Raw genomic sequence first — 22992 nt, 5'->3', positions numbered from 1 at the left:
AACTTTCTGTGTTCATACTTCTCCAATACAGCTATTGTGGGTTCTGCTGATCTCCCACTATTTTACCCCAGATTGACGGAGCTCATACTTAGTTTAATGGATCTTTCTTCCTACTGACATCTAGAAATGCAGTCACTAAGTTGGAGTTTTACTAAGTACTGGATACTTCCATGAGGATCAGAAGATTTGCACTTAAGTGATTTTGCTATATATTATCAAATTTCTTGCTTTTTCCTTTCCACCTGCCCTCTTGCTCAATGGTCTGTATGAATAGTTCCTTCCCCTGTGGTTCCTCTGGTGTATTACCTAACCAGTCACTTTTTAATGTTAAGAATTTGAGTGTTTGTCAATTCTAGTAGGTTTCTGCACAAGGCCTACTTCAGAGCGAATGCTTTAATGCCATTTATATATGCTATTACAGTAAACTGAAAAAAAAATTTGTTTTACCTTTTCCTCTTCACAGGGCGATAAAGCAGATTGTTTTTACATTGTAGAATCTGGTGAAGTGAAAATCTTGATTAAAAGCAAGGTGAGTTCAAATTGGATGAGTAGGCTTTAGGTCAATCCCTGATTTGATTTACCAGTGGCGTGAAAAAGACTGACTTATTTTAAGATGTTACTTCATTATATTTATCATTGTCACTCAAGTGATGTAGGTTATAAATCTCCATACCTGTTCTGAAGTAGCCAGAAGTCACTTTATTAAAGTTGGAAAAACTTCTGCTTGTATCTGCTCCTCTGCAAACTAAGCTGATACAGTCTCCCTGGCCTTAAGGGTGGAGATGAAACTTTTCTTCTAGGATTATAGAAAACCGCAGCTTACAAAACCTGGGGTCTGTTATCTCCAGTGACATACTAGATGTTAGCACCTGAATGGATTTCTGTACAGTCTGAAGCAGCCTTAGGGAACAACGTGTTGTGCATGATGGAACCTGTGTTAGACTAATGTAATAGCTGTTCCCAAAGCTGTAACAGTAATCTCAAAACAATGTGGGCTGGCATATACTTTTCTTATCAGACTTTTAATTGAGCATTCTGTTAGTGTTCTACCAGTGCAGAGCATGACTTGGGAATTGGTAGTTTAAAAGCCCTAAACCAATGAGCTATTACTGATCTGTAAGATGTATGGGATTAACTGCAGCCTCATACAAAGACAGAACTGTATGCAAATAATTAAAATATACTGTTCAACAGACTATGACGAGTAAAGAAGCTAACCAAGAAGTGGAGATTGCCCGGTGTCACAGAGGGCAGTATTTTGGAGAGCTTGCACTTGTTACCAACAAACCCAGAGCAGCCTCTGCCTATGCTGTCGGGGAGGTCAAATGTTTAGGTAAGCAGATGATTTGGTGTTTCTAGTTAACCTTTTCTGGTCTTTGCTTGTTTTGTGGACCATGGCCAAGCGAGCAGCTATTCCAAAACCTAGCAGCCTTTTGGTAACTAGCAGTCAGCCACAAGAAGCTAGGAGCATGGGCCAGTGTGGATCTCCACATTGAAGTTTGAGAAGCACCACTGCTTCCTTCCAGCAGTTTCTGTTTTTTCTGCTTGTGTGACCTGTACTTTTTGAAGGGGTAAGTGGCATCACTTTGTTTGCAGCTTGTTACATGCAGCTTTCAGGTGATCTTTTGAGGCCAGTGTGTTGTATATTTGGCTTCTGTATTTATCCTTGAAAAGTCAGGTGTGTATTTCATTAACCTCGTTTCTCCAAATAAAAGTACAGAGGGAAATCAGAAATTATTTCTGCTTCTCTGGTTTCTGTTGAAGCCTGAAACCTGAATGGCTTGGACTGGAGGTTTGTGTTCTGAGTTCAAAAAATAAATTGGCATGTGGTGTCTTTTTTGAAAAATTATCTTGTTTTCACCTCTGTTCCTTTGCAGTCATGGATGTGCAAGCATTTGAGAGGTTGCTTGGACCCTGCATGGACATTATGAAGAGGAATATAACACATTATGAGGAGCAGCTGGTGGCAATGTTTGGCTCTAGCATGGACCTGTTGGATCCGGGGAATTAGGCACAGGGTACCTGAATGCCGCCTTAGTTCAAGACACAGAAAAGCCTCCTGTCAGCAACACAACTCACAAGGAAAATGGACACTACAGAACAGTTACTGCTGCTGTCTTCTTGGGCATTTTAGAAACCATAAACAAGTCTCAGCACAGATGGATTGCTCACTCCCTGCCTCCACTTTGCTGCTGATACTTCATTATTAGACCTAGATTAAAGATGATTCTAACCCTATGTTCACTTACTTGGTTCAGAATGGCATCTGTCCAACAGTTCAAGTGCCTGATACGAAACCCAAAGTGTGCAAGATATAGAAGCCTCCTTCCTTCTGGTGTTACTATTGGGATAAATTTTCAGATCAGACTCTGTAGTGGGAGGTTGCCTGTTCTGCAGAGGCAACCCGTGGAATATGAGTCTTTTATAGGCTTATTACCTTCATCTGATGCTTTCCATATACAGTGTCAAATTTGCTTTTAATCGCAGCATCTGGGTTTGAAGTTAAAATATCAATGGAGCCAATTAATAAGGTGGCACTGAAGTTTTCTTCCACCTGCTGCAAGTGGCAGGTACTATAGCTCTTCAAGTAAACCAAGCTGGGGACATGGGAAAGTCTGCTTAGCAACAAAATGCAGAAGATGAAGCATTACTGTGTTTTAAGTATTTTCTGAGCAGCAAAGAAAATTGTTTTACTCTATGCTGCCCAAAAAAAGTGCAGTGGTTCAGATCACATGGCCTGAAGGTGTCATAATTGTCATCTCCCCAAATTTGCTCCTTGTTCCTGACACTGAGTACATTCTATTGTGGCGAGATCACAATATATGACCTTCTCTTGCTTACAGAGATCCTTTATACTGCTAGATTTCCCAGGGCACTGTTGTTGACTGGGTCAGTTTTAAAGCTTTTTAAGGAGGTGAATGTTTTGTAATTTAAATGAAGACTACTTCTGTACTTGTTTACAGGAGCTCCCTCCAGTCCTAACATTTCACAGTATTCTAACTTCATTAGACACTTGGATGCTTCCAAATACCACGTTGATTTGCTAAACTTTTCAAAAGTTGGCAACATTTGGCTTTGTAAAGCAAATGTCTTTGCTAACTACGCAGTTGGTGTGTTTGAGGAGTCTTCTGGTTTAGGTGATAACTAAGCTAATGATGTTTATCTAAAATAACTGTTAAATTTGCAGCATTTATTAGGTAGATTCTATTTCTATAGCTTTAATGACCTTAATTGGCATACTGCTGAGATTTTATCAGAGTATTATCTAAAGAAGAATCAGACCATAAGAAGGACATTTTTATGGTGTACAAACAGAATATTTATATTAAGGCATTGAATTTGTAGGTAATAAAGCTAGTTGACCCTTTGAATTCGCATTCTTTGCAGCTCATGCAAAACTTACTGGTGTTTTACGGGGTTTTAAAATTCTAATTGTGGATGCTAGTATAACAGAACCTGCTCTTTTTATTCATGGCCATGTGAGCAAGACTAGAAGGATGCTAATGTTGAATTCCTGCTTCTAGTTATCACAGTGGACATGTCTCTGAGGCACGAGATGCCTAGCTGCAACTGAGTTGACTTCTGGACATCTTTTTTCCCTAAATGGATGAGCTCCTCCCAGTTTCTGCAATATAAGTAAGATGGAAACTTGATAAGTTTGAATGGCTGTTGTCCAGTTACTGTAATTGGAGTAATATTTTTATATAAATGCAAATGATTTGTAATGGACACCACTGAACTAGGTGTTTCCATATTATTAAAGTCCTGGTTGTGATGTCTAGTGGCTGTTCTAACTGCATGTGTTTTAGAACAGTGAATTTCCCTTAATTTACTGGGTTTTGTTGTTGTAAATTGCAGCTGAAGAAGCAGCACCTACTTCTCATTCAGGCTTCCAAGGTTCAACACCAAAGACAAAATCATTCTTTTGATTACAGAATTAAAAAAAACAAACAAACACCAACCAAAAAATTAAAAGCAAGCTCATAAAAATAAACCAACAAACGCAACCCAAGAACATGGAAAAAAACCCCACACTCATCAGGTCCTTGTATTGAAAACTTTTAAGATACTTTGGGCTCCAAGACGAGTCTTTCTGAAGCCAGCTCGGGACTGTCCTGTGAACCAGACATAAACTGGTCTCCATACCAGTATGAGTTTCTGTTGCTGCCTAAACTGTCATGTGAACTAAAGAGAAACTTGCTGTGAGTTATCATCAGCTGGCCTTTGTTGCTCTCAGGCAGAATATCCTCTCCTTTAACCAGAGGAGCCTGGCAGGTTGGGTGGCCTTACAGATGGATTCTGGTTCTTACAGCCTTTGAATGCTCTGCAGGACAGGATTCTATACCTCAGCATATGTGAACAACAGTTGCTCTGAAGCTTAACCAAAAAATGAGGCAAGGCTGATGTTAGATTATTAAGGTAATTCTGCCTGGAAGGGAGGATTTGATGGCTTCTAGAAGTCAAAGGAAAGGATGACAACATAAAATCAAAAGATTGGGATCCCATACAAGCAAGAATAAACTTGTGAAGTTTTACCTTTCTCTAGACTCCCTGAAGCAAAGGCAGACTGGGCAATGCCATCCTGCCTCCAGGATCCGTGTGGCATCCTTCTGTGGTGTAGGGAGGCAACCTGACCTGGAGCTGAAAAAGAATGAGCCTGTAAAAGAAGGCTCGTCCATTTAAAAGCTATAATTTGCAATGTGCCTGATTAGTTTGGTCTGGTTTAACTAACCTGTTCTGTACAATTCATGAGCATGAAGACAGTGAGAGAAGCTTGTAGTAAGATACTCGACATTGCCAGGTATCTGATTAGAGGACCAGCAATGAGCAAAGTCAAAAAGCCTGTAAGTGGCGACACCACGGCCGGGAGTGATGCGAGGCGCCTGTTTGTAAAGGTCTGCCTGCGCCTTTGTCCCGGGTCATTCCTTTTCGCTAGGACTGTTCATTGCAGTTGTTGTGGAGAACGAGCCCAAGGTTTTTGTTGTTACTCCTCAGTGTTCAGTAAACCTGCTGTGGAGTCTCTGAAATTGGCGGTAGAGAGAGATCTAGTTTTTAATAAAAGAACTCAGCAGCAAAGTGGGCAAAGAGGACAGTGTCTTTGAGACACAGAGGAAGAAAAGTCTCTTGTTTGTGATTCCCTGCTTGTGATTGTTGTGAAGTCAGTGAGAGGAGCTTTCAGTGGTCAAATATCCTGGCATATATGGTATTTCTGTTTAATGTCACAGCACAGGTTTCACAATGTAAAAGAACAAAAAAAGGGCAAATGTGTTGTCTTTTTAGGAGCAAAAGTGCAAAAATTAAAACTTTTAAAGAGAACTTTTAAAAACAAAGTGCAATTTTGCAGAGGGCAAAAATCCGAAACCCCTTTGAATGTCACTTCCATCCTTTTTTTTCTGTTGGCTGAAAGCAGACGCGTGTTACTGACATGTATTTGTAAAAACAGTCTTGCCAAAATACAAACAATTTGATTTTTTTCACTCCAGATAATTTTTGTTGTTATGCTTATTGCTGATTATTTCCACTTTTTTCAAACCATGTATTTTATTTCAAGAGGCCTTCCTTGTGGATTTCCTCCTGGCAGTCTGCAGCACTACACTGCTATTTCAAGATGCAAGAGAAAGTCACTAACCTCACAGGAGAACACTCAACTCCGCTTAGCTGGCTGGAGCTAATAATGCGCTACTAATTTTCCTCTGCTTTGTGGGGCAGAAGGGGAATTAAATTCTGCATAAAGTTGCTACCTCAAGGCTCCAAGTGCTTTTAAAGGTCTTTCACTTGGGAGAATTTAATATAAGATAGTTCTTAAAATTGGTCTGTTCTTTTTAGTTAAATGTTTTTTTTTAATTGATTCATTGAGGGACCCTTATTTTAATTCATTTTACATTTAGTACTTGATTCTCAAAGGATGAACAGCTGCGAAGTTTGGTTCTTGCACTGTAGTGTTGAACAGGAAAGAAAAATACCTGCCATATAAACATATGGTTTTAACAAATTAAACCACTCTGGGGTTCAGCTTCACTTTTGGTTAATAAAAAACTGAATGTTGTGTCCAGCGTTCCTGTACAATCCTGTGTGTGCTCTTTATTGACTGACTGCAGCTGACACAACCCCCCCCCCCCCCAGTGCTTACTTACATCAGGAGTGGACTTCACAGCAGCTAACAAACTAGATTTATCGGAGTGCCTGAGTTACTGTTGCTTGTGTTATCAGAGCCTTACGGAGAACAGCACTCGCCCTATTGCAATAACCAAAAGAGATTTATACGTTACCCGACCACCAAGTTTTGCTGTTTGGTGATGAAATTTTACTAATATCTTAAAAATAATACCGGTTTCTGTAGATACTATTGCTCCCAATAAAACTGGCTGCTCTGATGTGTCTGCCAAATTATTGTAGAACTGATTTATTGTTCAAGAACTGTGCTAACTGGTTCTCGGTTCCTAGGAGAAACACAGTATTCCTGAAGGTCTCTTGCTGGCCGGTGCTTACAGTTACTGAACTTTATGGTGCAAGCTGCCTTTTTTTAACCTGACTAACAATTTGGAAAGAAAATTGCTTTGGCACATGTGAAATCGCTTGTTCAAATATTCGATATTTGCTTTTGCTGAAGTTTTATATTTAAACATTTAGTATTTTATGTGCAGTTTCTAAATTGGCCTGGGAGAGTAGCCGAGATGGGTTGTGGTGCTAAACACCAGCAGGGCTCTGCCCGAATGCAGTGCTTCAGCCTTGGGCGCTTTAACTCAAGGAAGATGTTGACGCCTGAAGGGACCAGAGAGCAGCAGTGTGATAAGTATCTAGAAAATGTTACATTTTGCAGAAGGATAAGGAAAAAAAAATGGGATTTTTTTTTTTTTTTTCTATGGAAATAAGGCCTGGGGGACTGGGGGCAGATTCGAGCAATGGGAGGAACGATACCATGTTGATTAGGACAGGGCTAAAAACCGGGTGTAAGCTACCGCAGGGAAGCTGTGGAAGCATTGAAAAGATCTGGAAGACATTGGAATGGACCGCTTGGGGGCGCGTGAAATCTTCCAGCACTAAATTTTTAATTTATTTTTTTTTTGTTTTAACAGTTGTAAAGTAGCTCTGCTGAATGCTTACGATTATCTGTCTGAGGCAGGAGCGTCGTAACCTCTGGGGGGAGGCTTTTCTGAGATACGCCGCTGTTTTCTTACGACTGCCTCTTCAAAAGCACCAAGGGCTTTAGCTGGCACCATGCCATTGGCCCCAGGCTTTGTGCCACGGGGGCAGCGGGGAGCTGAAGACAGGTCAGTGCTTGGGGAGGAGGGAGATGGCCCGGCCGGTGGCCCGTGTGCTGCTGCTCGGGTCCGGAGCTTCCCGTGCACCGGGGCCAGAGGAGGCCGGGCTCCCCGTGGGGCAGAGAGAAACCCCCGAGTCTGAACGGGGAAAACACCTTGAGCTGAAGTGTCTTTGCACGGACTGAGCAGCTTGGTAAAGGCAAATGGTCTCTTGTGAGCTGGGCTCGGGCACAGCCGGGTGTTGGGGTACTGCAGTGCTGCCCTGCTGGGCTCGGTATTAATTCCTGGGTAAACCTTTAAAAGAAAGGAGTAAGATTCGGTAAAGTTCTTATGCCGAGGATGCGGTTTCATCTTTTTGGCAGAGCGAAGACGGTTCCATCCTCTCAGCAGTTTCTCTCTAAGGGCTGTATTTCACACCCCTCTTGCCATCAGCTACACGGTACTGCCACTGCGGTATGTCCCCAGCTGGGTGTCGCCCAGCCGGGACGCCAAGCCAGCCCCCCTCCCCCCGTCCGCCGTGTCCGTAACCGGGGCCGGGGCCGCGTCTGTGCACGGGGGGAGCGGAGGCGCGCCTCCCCTCGCCCCCCTCCGGCGGCGTGGCTACCGGGGACCACCGGGATTTGTCTTTCCGAAGCTAAAAGCGAGCACTTGGCAACGTCACCCGTCCCCACCGCGTCCCAGAGCCCAGCTGCAGCCCCGCAGGCTGCCCGTCGCCCCGCTCAGCCCGAGGCAGGCCGGCAGCCCCCCCCGGCCACCAGCGGCTGCTCCCCCCGCCGGCGCCGCTTCCCCTGCCCGGTGCCGAGCCCGCTGCCCCGGCACGGCCCAACAGCGCAGCCGGGCCGGCCCCGAGAGCCGCCATGGCGGGGGCGGGGCGTGGCGTGCCGGCGCTGACCCCGCGGGGCCGCCGTAGGAGGCCGTGCCGTGCCGCGCCGCCATCGGTGCCGGCGGGGGAGCGGATGGCGCGGGCCGAGCCGCCGGCGGCCGCCTTCGAGCGGCGGGTGCTGCGGAGCGCGGCCGAGCACCACTACCTGCGCGTCCGCCTGTGAGCGAGCGAGCGTGTGTGTGTCCCCCCGCCCGCGGCCGCCCCCCGCCGCCGCGCACCCCCAGCCCGCCCTCTGCTCTGCTTCCCCGCAGGGAGCTGCCGGACGGCGGGGCCCGGCCGAGCGTCGCGCAGTTCAAGCAGCTGGTGGTGTCGGCGCTGCGGGAGCTGCACGGAGAGGTGGGCCGCGGCCGGTGTTGCGGGGACGGTGCCCGCCGCAGCCAGCCCGCCGCGGGGCGGGGCGGTGTCTGGCCGGCGCTGGGGCGGCGGGGCCGGCGGGGGTCCCGGCGGAGCGATCCGCCTCAGCCCGCCCCGCTCCCTGCTCTCCGCCGCGTTTCGGGCCGGCAGCGAAGGGGGGGCGGCGGGGAGGGTCGCGGCCGGGGGGCGGCGGCGCGGCGGGGACCCCCTGTCCGCGCCCGGCTCCGGTGCCGCCCGGCCGGTGCCAGCGCCGCGGGTCCCCGCTTGTCCCGCCCGAGGCGGAGCGCGGGGCTCGCCCGAGGGGGGCTGCGCTGTGACGCCGGGCGGCGCAGCAGAGGGGCCTGTGGGGCCGGGGCGGAACTGTAACTCCTTTTGACAATCCGGGGGTGAAATCATTTGCTTATGAAATAGGAGCGCAGGGTGGTACTTACCAAGTCACGTATTTTTTCCCAGGTTGGAGCAGCTTTGCCTGTTGATGTCTTAATGTATGAGGAAAAAACTCTGTCTGCTGTATTACGAGTTATTAGCAGGTACGGTGCTGTAGGTGCGTGCTTCGGATGCTGCCCTGGGAGTATTTTTCACAAGAAAACAGAACTCCTAAGCTAAGGATGGTCTTTGATGAATTAAGCCTAACTTGCAGAAGCCTGTGTACAGCATGCAGGAAATAAATAAAAATTCACTACGAATTGGTAACCTGCATGCATCAGTACATTGTTCCTGATGTATATCAGGATACATATATGTTTATCGATACGTATATTCCTAAACAGAATGGTCTGACAGGAACTAAGCACTATTGAAACATGTCTTTAATATCTCTTTGTGTAGTAGAGATGAGAATGGTTACTGTATTGAAATGGCGGAGATGACTGCAGATGATTTAGGGGAAGAAGGAGCTTAAACATGCAGAGAACGAGAACAGGACCGGTAAAGTGAACTTGAAAAGGTTACAGTACCTATCTCTGTGACAAGAGACTGCAGTCATTGCAATAACCCTTCAGGGCATGGTGTTGCTACTAGAACTTTTGGGTGAAATTACCCACTGTTAAACTCAGTTAAGGTTTCATTACTCTTCATGTAGCATTTTTTATTTAAGATATTTATGCAGCAGGAAAACTGAGAAAAACAAATTTTATTAATATATTTTGTTTTCTTGTTGCTTAGCGGCCTTGTCAAGCTGTGGAGTGCTCTAACGCTGCTGGGCTACTACCAGAACAGGAGGTGTGCCTTTCGCGTGCTGCAGGTAAAGCCCTGCGGGGGCTGGATGGCTTCCCCCAAACGTCAGTTCTCGCTCTAAGGTTCTCTGGCTAGCTGAGCACGCTGCCCCTTCATGGAAAGGCGGCCTACCTAGGTGCAAAAACTTCCTGGTTTGGGAGCAGAATGCTTCTCAGTGCAGGTGTGTAGGCCTGTGTTTAAGGAATTCTCGTCTTACAATGAACCTTGTAAAATGTGACAGTAGTGACTGTCTCATTACCTTATGGCTTCGTTCCAGTGAGAAGCCCTGATCTCACTAATACATCTGCAAGAAAATTGTTTCTGGAAAGTTTCGTTCTTGGCCCACATCTTGGTCCAACCTTTAATTTTCCCTGACCCATTTCTTCCTTTTCTAATAGTCACTGTTGACTGACCTCGTTTAAAAATGCATGCATGAACATGCACTTCTAGAGCTTATTTTTTTTCCAGAGGATGCAGGTCGATAAAATGCGTTCTAAGAATTCTTTGTCTCTGAAGCCATGGCTACACAAAAAACTGCTTAGGCATAGCTCTAAGTTTTTAATCTTTTATGTAAAAGGGAAATGTAAGTTTTTCAGCTTGAATGCATTCAGTGGTGTTTTGTTTGGGGTTTTTTTTAATGCTTTAGTTTCTTGCTTTGTTTTCTGTTGTTTTTTTTTTTTCTTCCCTCCCCAAACTAGACGTCTCCATTTCTTCTTGCATTATCTGGCAACAGTAGAGAACTGGTCTTGGACTGAATGCGGTTGTTGGTGTGGTTGTACAAAGCAGAAGTTGCCTGAGATGTTGCAGCCCTTCAGGCGTGGAATTTCTGGAAGGGATTTCCGACAAAGAGCCTTGACGAAGCTAACGTTTATCAGCTCGCTGCTGGGACGTCCCATACTTCAGAGTTTACATGTAAAAGTTGGAGACAAAGCTGAACTAACCAAAGCTTTTACACAGAATGATGTTGTTACTTTTTCTTATTTAACAGGTGACACAAACCCTTTACATTTAAATGAAGATTTTGCAAAGAAATCTAGGTTTGGGAGAACTATTGTACATGGAGTTCTGATCAATGGACTTATTTCTGCAGTTCTGGGTACTAAAATGCCCGGTCAAGGATGCATATTTCTTTCTCAGGAGATCCGATTTCCAGCTCCTTTGTATACTGGTGAAGAAGTCACAGCTGCAGCAGAAGTTAAACGACTGAAGGGTTCTATTGCACACATTTCAGTATCATGTAAAGTCAATGAAAGTGGAAAGACTGTTATGGAAGGGATGGTGAAAGTCATGGTGTCAGACAGCTGTTGATCCTGTGCTACTTTAAAGGCCAGAAATGTACACTTGGTTTTGACTCCGTCTTTTTATGTGACATGACTTAATCCAGTAAATTTGCAACAAAAAAAACTCCGAAATGTTTCAAAGACTGTGTGTGAATTTAATTTTGATAGAACTGCCTTAAATTTAGAGCTTTTCGTTTTCCCGTGTATATCGCTAAGATGAAACCAACGGAACTAGGCGCTTACAGTGGCAAAAGCAGCATGTTCAGACAAGCCTTTGCTCAGCTGCAGTGGGAAGTTGTGTGGCAGGGCTTACACTGAGGCTGCTCTTTTCAGCAAAATCTCAGTCCACGCTGGCTACCTTCAGTTAAAACTTGTTCCCTCTTCACAAAGTAGTTGTATTGCTCGAAAGCACCAGAGGGAGGAGACAACTGTGTTTAACAAGAGAACAGAAGTGGAGGTGCTGACACACATGTACTGTGAGATCTGTTGTTATCCCTGGCGGCTCTAGCTGCTGCTGCAGCATGCTCTTTTGCAGTGTTGTAGCTAGTAAAACCTTCCTTAGCTCTGTGAATAAGTGGTAACCAGCCTTCACATAAGCAATATACTCTGATTAAGCTGGTGATGTGGCTCTCGCAGTACTTTCAAATTCTTTAGATGCCTTACAGAACCTGATTATAAACAAGCAAGTTACCTCTAATGATAAACGCCTCTAAAACTTGCCTCCCAGAAGCGGAGTGGAGGCTTTTTTAAAAGCCATATTGTCACTAATACTTGGTGACCTTGTGCTCCTGATGGTGAGGGAAACAGGGGTGAATGATATGAACTACATGGCTTCTCTCAGCTTACTTGACTGTGTGAACATGTACTCCCCTTTGCCCACTGAAAGTACCTTGGTAGCTGGTAAAGTAGGTTTTGGGTAATTCATTAGTAAATCATGCAGATTTAATTATTTCAGTACAGACAGATTAGTATGCACTAAAACTTTTCTCTAGGAATGATGGGGACAATCAGGAGTAAAAGTACAGGCTGTCTCCAGTTGGTGGCTCATAGAGTTTTCTGGCAAAAAACTCCCTCTGGCCTGCAGCAACAGAAGTGCACTTGTACCTTTTCTCGACTGCAAATAACCTCGGAAGTTGTTTGCTATGAAACAGCAGTTTGTCCTCAAGCTGTGACAAAACCTGAACAGTTAGTTGTCTGGGTGCGATGTCTCGTGGTTACGTGCAGCTGTGCTGTAACAGCAAACCCCAGGTGTTGACTGCAGCTGCTTGGAGCAGGGGTGATATTTAGGATGTTTGACTTCGAAATGCCCTCGGTGGGGTTTGGCGAGTTTGCAACAGGGAACCAGTGCCTGGCAAGAGCTTCCCTTTCCTTTTCCCCATCCTTTTCCCTTTCCCCATCCCTTCCCCATCCCTTTCCCTTTCCCCATCCCTTTCCCCATCCCTTCCCCATCCCTTTCCCTTTCCCCATCCCTTTCCCCATCCCTTTCCCCATCCCTGCCCCATCCCTTTCCCTTTCCCCATCCCTTCCCCATCCCTTTCCCTTTCCCCATCCCTTCCCCATCCCTTTCCCTTTCCTCATCCCTTCCCCATCCCTTTCCCTTTCCTCATCCCTTCCCCATCCCCATCCCCTTCCCCATCCCTTTCCCCATCCCCTTCCCCATCCCCATCCCCTTCCCCATCCCCTTCCCCATCCCCTTCCCCATCCCCTTCCCCATCCCTTTCCCCATACCTTTCCCTTTCCCCATCCCCTTCCCTTTCCCCCCTTCCCTTTCCCCCTTCCCCTTCCCACCCAGGAGCACTGCCTACCCGCCAAACAAAGCGCAGCTCCTCCCCTGCTGCCCGGTCCCCGCCCGCCCGGGCGGCAGCTGCTCCCGCCGTGGCTGCTGGGGAGGTGGCTGGAGCTGCCGGCCGGGGGGGGGTCCCGGTACCGGGTGGGAACGGGGCGCAGCCGGGGCCGTTCGGCAGGTCCCCGGACGCCGGGGGGTGCGGAGGGTTCTCTGCGCCGCTGCAGTGGGAGTTGCGCTGTGGAGCCCAGTCTGACAGTTTGAAACATGCGGTTTGCAACACCACCCCCCCAAAAAAAAAGAAAAAACAAACAACCACCAAAAACCCTTAAAATCTGCAAATTGAGACGGTACCGGCTGCTGCTCCGCAGTGCCGCTGTGTGCACTTTACGATGTTTTAGCTCCCCGCTCCCCGCGGTGGGGGGCAGCAGGCGCGCCCGCCCTCCTAAGCCGCCCCCCTCCCCCGCAGCGGTGCCCCGGGGCCGGTCCCCCCAGCCCCCCCCTCCGCCCGTGCGGGCATGCACCGGGCCCGGCCCCGCCGCGGGGTGGGGGAGCCGCCGGGCCGGGCCTGCCCCGAGCAGCCGCGCGTGCGGGCGGCGGGCGCGGCGCGGCGCCCCCTGGCGGTCGGCGGCGGTCGGTCGGTCGGCGGCGCTAAGGCCCGGCGGCGCGGCGGTGCCGTGTTGACAGCGGCGGCCGCGCCGGGAGCAGCCCCGGGAAGCAGGTTGGCGGCGCCGGGTTCCCGCTCCCCGCCCCGGGATGGCCTTCATGGAGAAGCCGCCGGCCGGCAAGGTGCTGCTGGACGACACGGTGCCGCTGACAGCGCAGATCGAGGCGAGCCAGAGCCTGCACTCCCACACGGTGAGCCGGGCAGGCCGGGCCGCGGCGGGCGGCGGGAGCGGCCGGTGCCGGGGCGGGGGGGAGCCGCGTGCCGGGGGGGCGCAGGGCGGGAGGCGCCCGGGGGACGCGGGGCCGCAGCGAGGCCGGGGCAGCGGGAGGCGCGGAGGGCGCCGGGGCGGGCGGGGGCCGTGCGGGGACCGGGGGCGGCTGGCGCGGCGGCGAGGCGGGGGGCGAGGGCGAGGCGGGGAGCCAGGCGGCGGGGCCGGGCCCTCAGCAGCCGCCCGGGCCACCCCTCCGGCGGGGATGCGGCTGCGCCGCCGGCGCCCGGCCTCCCGCAGCAGCCGGGGGTGCGCGGCCCCGCTGCTCCCGCCCGCGGCGGGGTGGCCCGCAGCCTGCCCGGGGGGCGGCGGGGCGGCCTGGGGCCCGCGCCCAGCCAGGCCTGGCGCCGTCCCGCCCGGCAGCCGCGGTGATTCCCGTTCGCCGGGTCTGTCACGGCGCTGGGGGCCGAGGGGCTCTGGCCGCCCCGGCTCGGCAGCTGCGGGGAAGTTCCGTCTGCGCCGGCCGCGGCCGCCCGGGTCCCGCTGCGCCCTGCGCGGGGCCGCACCGCCGCGGGGGCACCGGGGGCACGGCCGTGCTGCGGGCGGCGGCGCGGGACCCGCCGGGCTTGTGGCACAGGTTAATCCCTCTGGGATGCCCGGGGCACACGCACGCTGCCGCCGTAAGAACTGCGGCGACAGTCCCAGTTTCATCATCTCCTGTTCGCAGTGATTTTCCGCTTTAGAAACCAGGTGTGTTTGTGGTGTGAGCCGGGGGGAGACCTGCCTGGCCTTCCTGATTCCCGCTGTGGCCCAGAGCGGGGATGCTGGGCTAAAGAGGAGGCCAGAGGCGGCTCAGCAGCAGGTACGCCAGCAGGGAGCCTGTTGGGAATGGGGAGCAGGGTTCCTGCTGCCCCCTCCACGCTCCGGTTCCCGCGGCGTGGATCCCTCTTCCCGCATCCTCGCATCTGGTGAATACCCTTAACCCCAAATAACGATAATTGTAGGCTTGCCACAGCATATACAACTAATCTGTAAACTGTTCTTATTAAATACTTTTCCTATAAGTAATCCACGCTTAAGAAGTGTGTTTTGTGTGAGGAACTCGCCTTAACTGTTGTTCCAGCCTTCCGAACACAAGCTGTGTATGAGAAATTGTCCAGAAGATCTTGTGAACCTGTCAGGCAATGTCTCTCTCAACTGTTGCACCTCCGCTTCTAAATAAAATTAATGAGGTTTATTTTCTGGCAAGCTTGGTACTTTTCACCTGTTACAGTAGCTGAGGGGCGCGTGTGCCAAGTCCAGTGAGCAGCTGTACAACTCCGAACACTCCCCAGTTTGCAGCCCAGCTCACAGGTCTGTTCTTGTTGCATCGTGCCTTACCCCACTTTTTTGCTAGTGGAAATGACAATAGCTTTTTGCGTTTTTTTTCTTTGGTTTGCGAAAAAAAAGTCACAAAATTCTTGTAGAACAAGCACTTGGAAGTAGTTTCTCGAACCAGACTCTGTGTGTGTGTGTGTTGTCTTGTCTGGGTGAGTGTGATAGCAAATGTTGCTCCCCCTGCTCTGTCTTTCATCTCTGTATACTGTTACTAATGGGTGTTCAGAAAAAATTCTCTACTGATTTGTTCTGATCTTTGGTTAATAACAGAACGCTGGAGCACTGTGCCTTTTGATTTAAAATCTGTCTCTAAGATATATCTATTAGTAATTGTTTGTTTTACTGCAGAAGCCCTGTTGATAGTTGAAAGATGGCTCGAAGCGCGCGTAGCACAGATGGTTTATATAGAGGCGGTGTGGGATAAGAAAATACAGGAAGCCGTAACAGAGACTTGGTTTCTTATTTGACGCAGACTGGATATTTTGTCATTTTGGATGCTTTATCTTATGTCCCTGGTATCTGAATAATTTGTTTATTGGTGGGTGATGCTGTCCCTGATTTCAACTTTCCTTTTATTTGGCTGAAATAAGCCACACAAATAGATCTGTGTGTTTGAAGAGGTGCCTAAATGGAGCCCCCCTAAGAAATAAGGGTTGAATTGCTTTTGGTGGGGAGTTAAGACTGGGTTTTACTTTGTTATATTATAGATGTGAAGAAGTAGGTTGTCATTAACTGAACGCTTTTTTGCATTTGTTCCTCATTCCACCTCAAAGCATTATCTTCAAAAGCTGTAGATCTATACAGTTCTTCATCCCAAAACTAATGTGAGGAGAACTAGGTCTCCACATGTTAGACTTGTTCTAAAGCTGAAATACAAAGGCATTCATGAATAAATTTTCTATTCCTTTGTCAGCAGTATGTATTAAGATTTTATAATGCTGCTTACTGTTGCAAGAATTGCTTTAAACTTGCATTTATAATTCTTTTTCCTCTACATCATTGCTTATAAAAGCACTCACATGAAGATGATTTAGGCCCAGGTTAGGTGCAACTTTAACATGGCAGCTGAACTAGTAATAATGTCAGCCTCCCGTGGGTGCTGAAAATAGCCAGTCTTCTGAACAACCAGCTAGGGAAAAAGTGAAGAATTTTAGGAAAAGCTCTGTAGACACAGTGAAATACCACTCAGAAGACCAAAGCTTGTGTCAAATGAATAGTTTGCTTGTCTGTTGTTCAAAGCAGCTTCTGTTAATTTCAATTTACTACAACAGTCTGGGTAAGTGTAAAGTTAATTGAAGTAAAGTAAATTGAATTGCAGGCTGTACTTGGCAGAGGCTGAGTTTCTGTTTCCTGGGGATGAAGGTGCAACCGAAAAAAAACAAAACCGAAAGCAAACCCCGAAACTACTACATACCTAACTGAATTCTCCAGAAACCCAGGAAAGGAGAAAGCTAGTATTTAAAATGTACTTTTGAGGGTTTACAGTTCTTGCTTAGTAAGCACATGTCAACCCCCGAGCAAATGTGGGTTTTAGGTTGTTAGGAAATCAACTGCAAAGTTTTCTGACATGCTCACAAGCTCTTCATGTTTCTTTCAAGTCAGAAGAGCTCAGACGTTCTTACTTGAGTTAGTACATCTCAGCTGGTACATACTCTCCGTGCTTTTCTGTTGCAACCAAGAAATTGTCAGCTGAGGTTTTCTTTCTGTGTGTTTATTTCCATTGATAATTGAAGGTGAGAATGGTGCCTTTCCATTTTTACAAAAGTTGTTTCCCCAGTTAAGTGTGTTACAAGCAGTCTTTGAGTTTTGTTGGAACGTGCACTTACTGCGCTATAGAATTACTCATATGCATTTATGGAGTCCTTTTCATTTTGAAAGCCAAATAAATTTGTGTTGCAGGCGCATTCCAGTGGTACCTCACTTCATAGCTTTGAAATTACATGAGCAAACCCTGTCAGCTTCATTTTGTCTCTTGCTATATGATTCAATCGCTAGCACTCGGTAGGAAGAGAAACTGTATAACTTCCAGGAGTGAGCTGGGCACCCTTTTCACAGGCATGGTTCAGTGCTCTTGGTAGGTGTGTGTACCAACCCTTTTGCAGAAAATGAAGTTGTTTTGTTGCCATCGCATTCCTTGAATGATAGGAGCAGAATTGCATCCATTATATTAAGCCATTTGCAGGTGTCTCATCTCAATGCCAAATGTGTTCTGACAACCGAGGCATTTTCAGCACTAAAGCTTTAACAAATTTTTGGCTATTCAACTTGCTTCATAGTATATTCATCTGTATATTCCCTATTTAAAAGTGGCTTTCTTTCTAAGCATTAAAATAGGGTGCTATTTTCTTCCACAATAATCTAGACATATTCCTTAATAAGAATCGCACATCTGTATGTACAAGCTTTAGAGCACTTTACAGCAGTAAAACCACTAGCAAGTTATACATACATTTGCGAACATTCCTTAATTCTTTATCTGAAGTGATTTCCTTTTGCATGCATTTCATGTTGAAATTGAAGTAGTGAAACGGCCAATTTTGCTACAGTACACTGTTATCTTAAAGGCATTTGGAAATGAACAGCTGAAATAAATCCCTCTTGTAACATACTTTCAGAGTTTTTCATTTTCCTTAAGCAATGATGAATGTTGACACATAGCTGTTAGATTAGAAAAATATTGAAAAAGCATTTATATTTTTCCTATATTGTGCTGTGATACAAAAATGGAGCCATATGTTTCTAGAACTGGAGGATTTATGTTAAAAGCTTGTAAAAGACTTTGCACATCTGCTTTATAAGGAATTAAATCTCTGCAAGGTTGCCTTCGCTTTGGGGCAAAAAGAAGTGATAAAGTTACTTTTAGAGGTGCTTTAGATAGGGAACTATCAGAGTTCACTTGTTGAGGTTTTGGAAGTGCAGTTTCTCCACTGGAATTAGTAAGTAAGCTTGACTGCCTCACACCCCTGCCTCCCGCCCCCCAGCTTGAGCTCAGAAAAGATAGTGGTTTCATCACACCTTATTTCAGATATCCCAACCTTACGGGTTTCCACTGGTGAACTTGGTACGTTAGTATTGTGTTTGTAGCCCTTGAGAAGATTGCAGTGAACATGTTAGTTGCTGTATCATGCTGTTGTAAAGCCATTGCCTTAGAGATCTTGCAGTGTAATTAGAACATTTTTATTGGCTACTGAGTATTTCCTGAAAAACACCAAGTATTTTGCTGTTGTGGTGAAGGCCATGGTGATGCTGGGTACTGAAAAGCTGGTATTTCTCTTGTCTCCAGAGCTTTTCTTGTTCAGCAGGTTTCATTACATGTAAATGTGTGTCCTATTTATTTTTCTGCAGTTGTCCTACTTCATAGCTTTCACTTGTCGAGTTGCTTACTTGTTACTACGCCGGTGATACAGCGTGTATGGAGCTGCATATGTGTGTGGAGCTGTATAATGTCCCCAGACAAACACGTGCATTGTTTAAAATGTAGGTGAACGCTGCTGTTGCTGCTTGTACCTCAGATGGGCTTACTGGCAGGTTGTGTGATAGCAAATAAGTACCGTGCCCTGTAGCGAGGAGGTCCCTGGGTCTGAGCAGCTTTCCTGATTTGGTTGCTACTTTTCACATGGGAGATTTTCTAAATAAACACTTAAAAGAGCTTCTTACTAGAAATTGTTCCAATCCAGCCTACTTAAGCAGGGATTGTATTCATCCTTAATTAGGCTTTCCTCTCTTTAATGCTTATAAAATAAAGCCCTTTCAAACTTTTAGTTGATGTGACCTCAAGGTGACCTGGATCTTTATAATGGTTGGCTTTTCAAGCCTGGTGGATTAAACAGATGTACAGCAGAAATCTGTGGAAGAACAGACTGACTATCCTGAGCCAGAAATTTGAAGACTATTTTCTCGGGAAAACAGAATGTATTACCCAATATTGGTGAGATTCTCTATGGTTTTTTATATGAATCTCTAAATTCACCACTTGTTCTTTCCTGTTTTGTCTCTGCAAAAGCCTGTTTGCTTTCTGTTTCCAAAACTAGGAAAGATGATAAACAGCAATTGTTAAACATTTGGACTTGCTTTGCTGTGTAACTTTCACCTAGGAATGCTAATAAAATTATCTGAGTAGCTCTGAGCTGCTGATGTTCTAACAAGCATTGGCATACCAGGGAGTAATCTTGGTGAATTTTGGGGGAAAAAACACCTAAATGTTGGCTCTGCATGAAAATGGGTAAGTTCAGGATAACGTTAATCCTAGGCAGCGATTGTGAAACTATTACTGGCAAAGGATTGGAGAAATGCAGCATGGGTGTTGCTGATCCATGTGGATGTTTGGAAAATACTCTTTTCCAGAAACTCTATGCAGCACTCTGTAGCGGTAGGAAGATTTTAGGAAACAACAGTGTGCAACTGGGGGCATGTGGCTTTCCCTGGTCCTGACCTCCTCCTCCTCCTCCTCCCGGCACTGGTTTCTGCTTTCTTGACTAATCAGAGCAGCCAGGGAATGATCCCATAGGTAGCACCACTTTGCTCGGCACCTTTATAGATGTATATTGAATGGCTGCTGGAATATCAAGGTTGTGGTAGGAGCTGGCTTGGCGGGATTGATAGGAAGAGCAGTGGATGTACAAACCTTACCCGGGGGGGGTGGTGGGTTGGAGGGGCTCGGGGGGGGTGCTGTCCTTGGAATGGTTTTACAGCCTGTCTTGGTGGTGGTTCCTATGTAGTTGATGCCAGTGAGCTTGCTGCCTGTGGGCAAAATCAGTAGCGGGAGGTCGTCTCTCCTTTGCCAAGTGGCAGCTGTTAGGGCTTCTTTGAAGTTGTTTGGTAAACTGAGGCACGGGAAAGATTTTGAGCCATTTGCGTGGGAGTGAAAGATGCCATGGGAATTTCTGCATGAGTGTAGCTGACCTAGATCTAGCTGAGCCTGGTTGTTGATCTCTAAAATCGACGGCAGGCGTGAACTCTGGTAATTGCTCACCCTTTCTGAAGCCTTTTCCGTTCTGTTTTCCTGTGTTGGAAGATGCAGCGAAACAGCAATGATTCCGTTTCCTACGGGCAGAGTTTCAGTCCCACTATCAAATCTGGATGCCTCAGAAAAAAACTGTTGTAATTCAGATTTTTTTCCCTGGACAAAACAGAATTTGGGAGAGTAATAAAGGCTTTTGCACATTCAGGCCTTCTCCTTGAAGAGTTGAAAGCTCTTCTTTGGTCCTATGGGAAGCGTATATCAGCGGTGCTAATTATAATCCCAAGACAAGCTTGTTGCCGTGCGGAGGCAATAGGAAGTATCAACTTCTCACTAAAATTCAGCACACTGCGGTCTGCTGTTTACGTGTAGCCATGGCAGATATTAGGAATGGGATTGTATTTCTTGTCCTGGCCTTTCTACTACAGCTGTTCATTGACTTTCGGTCTTGTTATCAACTTTTTTGGGGAAAAAAACCAGAAGACCATTTAGGCTGACAGAGCATGGTGGGGTCTTACCTTTTCCATACAGACAGAACTAACAACCACCTCTGAAGAGTGATGCTCTCTTCTTTCAGGTGATGAACCCCATGACATAAAGAGCGAGCCCAATTAGTGCCACAGCAGTACCAGATGGGCAAATGCTTGAGTGTTTGTGGAAAAAATAGTTGTGGCCCAAATATATTTTTTTTTTTTCCTTAATATAATCTTACTGTGAGAATGAGCCCTGAGCCCTGACTCGTTTACCACTAGGCTCTCCAGAAGAGATAACTGTCGTATTCATCAGAGTGGTTGTATGCAATAAGATGCTTTGATGGTTGTCTAATGAATTTGTGTGTTCTGCCTGCCCGAGAGCATTTTCTTGGGGTACAATAGAAAAGGTTAATTGCTGAATAAAGAGTAAGTGCTACAAGGGATTGAGCAATAACTCTGCTGCTTTCAAAATCCTAGAAAAGATGAATGACTGAACACGGTGAGTCATTAGTGACGTGGTTTTTCAGAGAAATGGCCAATGTTCCACTGCAACTTGCTGAATAAGCAGTTGCCACAATTTTTTGGCTGTGTGTGAAATAGTCTCTTCCTACTTCACAAAATGCAGCAAAGACAACAAACCAGGAAAAGACACATTAGTGGTGAATCTGGGTTTCCAAGTGTCCCTTTAATTGGTTTCTGCCACGCAGTTTCCAAACATAATTACACTGGTTGAATTGCAGTCAGCTCTGTGGATTTTTGTTACAGTTTATGAGGATTTGGTCTTCTTGTTTTGCCGAAAAATACCTTAATTATAATTTCAAATGGGTAAGAGAAGAGAATATGGAGGTAGCATGTCAGGCTGACTTTCTGAAAATAGGCACATTAAATCCAATGTAATAGTTATGTGTTTTAGTTTGTGACATCTTGGTCTTCTCTCATTTCCATCTAAGCTGCTGGGATATGAAATGTTTTAAATCAGTTTGGATTTCATGCTTACTAGTCTTGAATTTGTTCTCAAGGCTAGATGGTTCAAAATTGCTACAGGTATTTGCCATCTGTTGATAATAAAGAATATTTTAAGTGGATTTTAGGAAATGGAATAGCATTTTTGTCTAGGCAGCATTGTGCTTTGGAAAGAAACTTCAGTAAATGAATTCTGGATTAGTTAGGGTTGAACACACAAGGTAGTGCCATCTGATAAGTGCTGCTTTTGCCTCTTGTCTGGAACAGTCACAATTCTTGATTTACGCTTCTTATTTTTCATGGTGGTAAATGTTAAGTGAGAATTTAATTCTATGGAGGGATTCTCTGATATGCCCCGCTTAGTTTGCATCCAGTGTTTATGTTTTTCATTGTACAAGCTTTTAATTTCTTTTCATTTGAAATAAAATTAGTTCTCTGTGGTTCTGAAGGCAACTAAAAAAAACAGAAGGTGCTTCACAGTACCTGAAAGAAGTTACTAATAAATACCTGTTGTGTATTTTGAACTGTGAAGCTGAATTTATAATACTTCATGGATCAAACACTCAATTAATTGAATTACCTAGTCAGTATGCATATGTCTGGTACATGCCAGATAGAGTTACTGTCACAGAATGGACAAATTTGGGATATAAATGCAAGGAGCTGGAAATGCCTTTGTTTATTTGCTGTTATTTCATTATTGTCTATCCCTGATAATTCGGAATGCAGCATTGATGTTAATATCTGAAGAAATTGTGCACAACGCTCTGATCTGTCCCTTTTGTTTATGTGAGACTCCTATTGATGTCAGCAGTTCAACAAAATCAAGTGGTGTTTGAAATTGAAAGATTATTCAGCCCGTGACATAAAATACATTTGCAAGTTTGTACCTGGGTGAACAAAGTCGTGCGAGTTGAATAACAAAAGATTTACCCTGTGATGCTTGCTGCACTGCCGGCAGTGACGGGGGGTACTCACACATCGCTTGGCGCAAAGGCAAAGAGCTTTTTGCACGTTCCAGCTTAGAAATGCTGTGAGCTCTGGCTTGAATTTGTATTTGGTTTAGAATTTCTGGTTCTCACATTGAATTCTGTAGCCGCAGGTGTGCGGTGTGACTGAGCGCGTTGGGTGAGGCAGCGTGGGGGATTTAGCGGCGCTCTGAGCGTCGGTGGTGGGTCCTGCCAGCCCTGGCCGTGCACTGCAGAGAAGATCAATGTGCTTAAGAGGTGTTGGGGATGTACGCCCCTTCTACGTCAGACTGGTACAACTGGAAGGAAAGTGTAAAAGCGTAGGTCCCTGTGTGGCTTCTTCCCCCTCTTCTGACTCTGGGTACTCTCCCACTCTCCTCGGTGTTGGGAGTGGCGTTTTCTCAGGCAGCACCTTACTTTTTGGCTCTCCATTTTCATGTTTTTCAATGTAAATCACGTGGCCAGGGAATTATCTGTCTAATAAGACTTTAATTGCTGCATTTGTAGAGCTCTGTGTATGCAAATGGTAAAGGAAGGATCTGTTACTACACTCAGCCCAGATCAATTTTATTTCCCTGCTAATTTAACAATATCTAGAA

General features: G+C 46.4%; 4 protein-coding genes and 1 long non-coding RNA gene across 16 annotated transcripts in view; 4 read left to right on the top strand and 1 right to left on the bottom strand.

The window, feature by feature from the left end:
• PRKAR2A (protein kinase cAMP-dependent type II regulatory subunit alpha) overlaps window positions 1-6066 on the top strand; it is a 68649-nt gene extending 62583 nt beyond the window's left edge. For both annotated transcript variants that reach the window (XM_040589320.1, XM_040589321.1), the window contains 3 exons: window positions 464-529; window positions 1195-1333; window positions 1878-6066. In XM_040589320.1, the coding sequence (XP_040445254.1) occupies window positions 464-529; window positions 1195-1333; window positions 1878-2011 (339 nt within the window). In that variant the 3' untranslated portion in view covers window positions 2012-6066. The remainder of the gene's footprint in view (window positions 1-463; window positions 530-1194; window positions 1334-1877) is intronic.
• Window positions 6067-8170: 2104 nt separating this feature from the next.
• On the top strand, window positions 8171-11130 carry RPP14 (ribonuclease P/MRP subunit p14). Its single transcript, XM_040590780.1, has 5 exons — window positions 8171-8304; window positions 8397-8481; window positions 8953-9029; window positions 9664-9742; window positions 10413-11130. The coding sequence occupies exons 1-5, from the start codon at window positions 8219-8221 to the stop codon at window positions 10467-10469; spliced, it is 384 nt and encodes a 127-aa protein (XP_040446714.1). The 5' UTR covers window positions 8171-8218; the 3' UTR covers window positions 10470-11130.
• Window positions 10513-11130, top strand: HTD2 (hydroxyacyl-thioester dehydratase type 2). Its single transcript, XM_040590779.1, has one exon. It carries the CDS (start codon window positions 10513-10515, stop codon window positions 11020-11022), a length of 510 nt encoding a protein of 169 aa, XP_040446713.1. The 3' UTR covers window positions 11023-11130.
• Window positions 11131-11238: 108 nt separating this feature from the next.
• Window positions 11239-13240, bottom strand: LOC121086704. Its single transcript, XR_005827435.1, has 3 exons — window positions 13132-13240; window positions 12800-13015; window positions 11239-12255 (listed from the first exon to the last, which is right to left on the bottom strand). It is a non-coding gene; the product is annotated as an uncharacterized LOC121086704 (long non-coding RNA).
• A 168-nt stretch (window positions 13241-13408) lies between these two features.
• PXK (PX domain containing serine/threonine kinase like) overlaps window positions 13409-22992 on the top strand; it is a 36926-nt gene continuing 27342 nt past the window's right edge. For 8 of the 11 annotated variants that reach the window (XM_040590762.1, XM_040590766.1, XM_040590764.1 and 5 more), the window contains exon 1: window positions 13410-13635. In XM_040590762.1, coding sequence (XP_040446696.1) covers window positions 13534-13635 — 102 coding nt within the window. In that variant the 5' untranslated portion in view covers window positions 13410-13533. Of the gene's footprint in view, window positions 13636-14383; window positions 14403-22992 lie in introns of those variants that run through there. The other 3 variants (XM_040590763.1, XM_040590761.1, XM_040590768.1) reach the window with 3 other exon arrangements.

This window comes from Falco naumanni, chromosome 4 (assembly GCF_017639655.2).
Source record: "Falco naumanni isolate bFalNau1 chromosome 4, bFalNau1.pat, whole genome shotgun sequence".
In the NCBI taxonomy this organism is placed as follows: Eukaryota; Metazoa; Chordata; class Aves; order Falconiformes; family Falconidae; genus Falco; species Falco naumanni.
This window is presented reverse-complemented; position numbering and strand designations above follow the sequence as displayed.

What these genes read in the sequence shown, in the direction of transcription:
- RPP14 (XM_040590780.1), top strand. Translation starts at nt 8,219, where the DNA reads ATGGCGCGGGCCGAGCCGCCGGCGGCCGCCTTCGAGCGGCGGGTGCTG. An exon ending in CACTACCTGCGCGTCCGCCT is followed by an intron (nt 8,305 to 8,396) that starts GTGAGCGAGCGA and finishes GCTTCCCCGCAG; the next exon opens with GGAGCTGCCGGACGGCGGGG. An exon ending in GTATTACGAGTTATTAGCAG is followed by an intron (nt 9,030 to 9,663) that starts GTACGGTGCTGT and finishes CTTGTTGCTTAG; the next exon opens with CGGCCTTGTCAAGCTGTGGA.
- HTD2 (XM_040590779.1), top strand. Translation starts at nt 10,513, where the DNA reads ATGTTGCAGCCCTTCAGGCGTGGAATTTCTGGAAGGGATTTCCGACAA.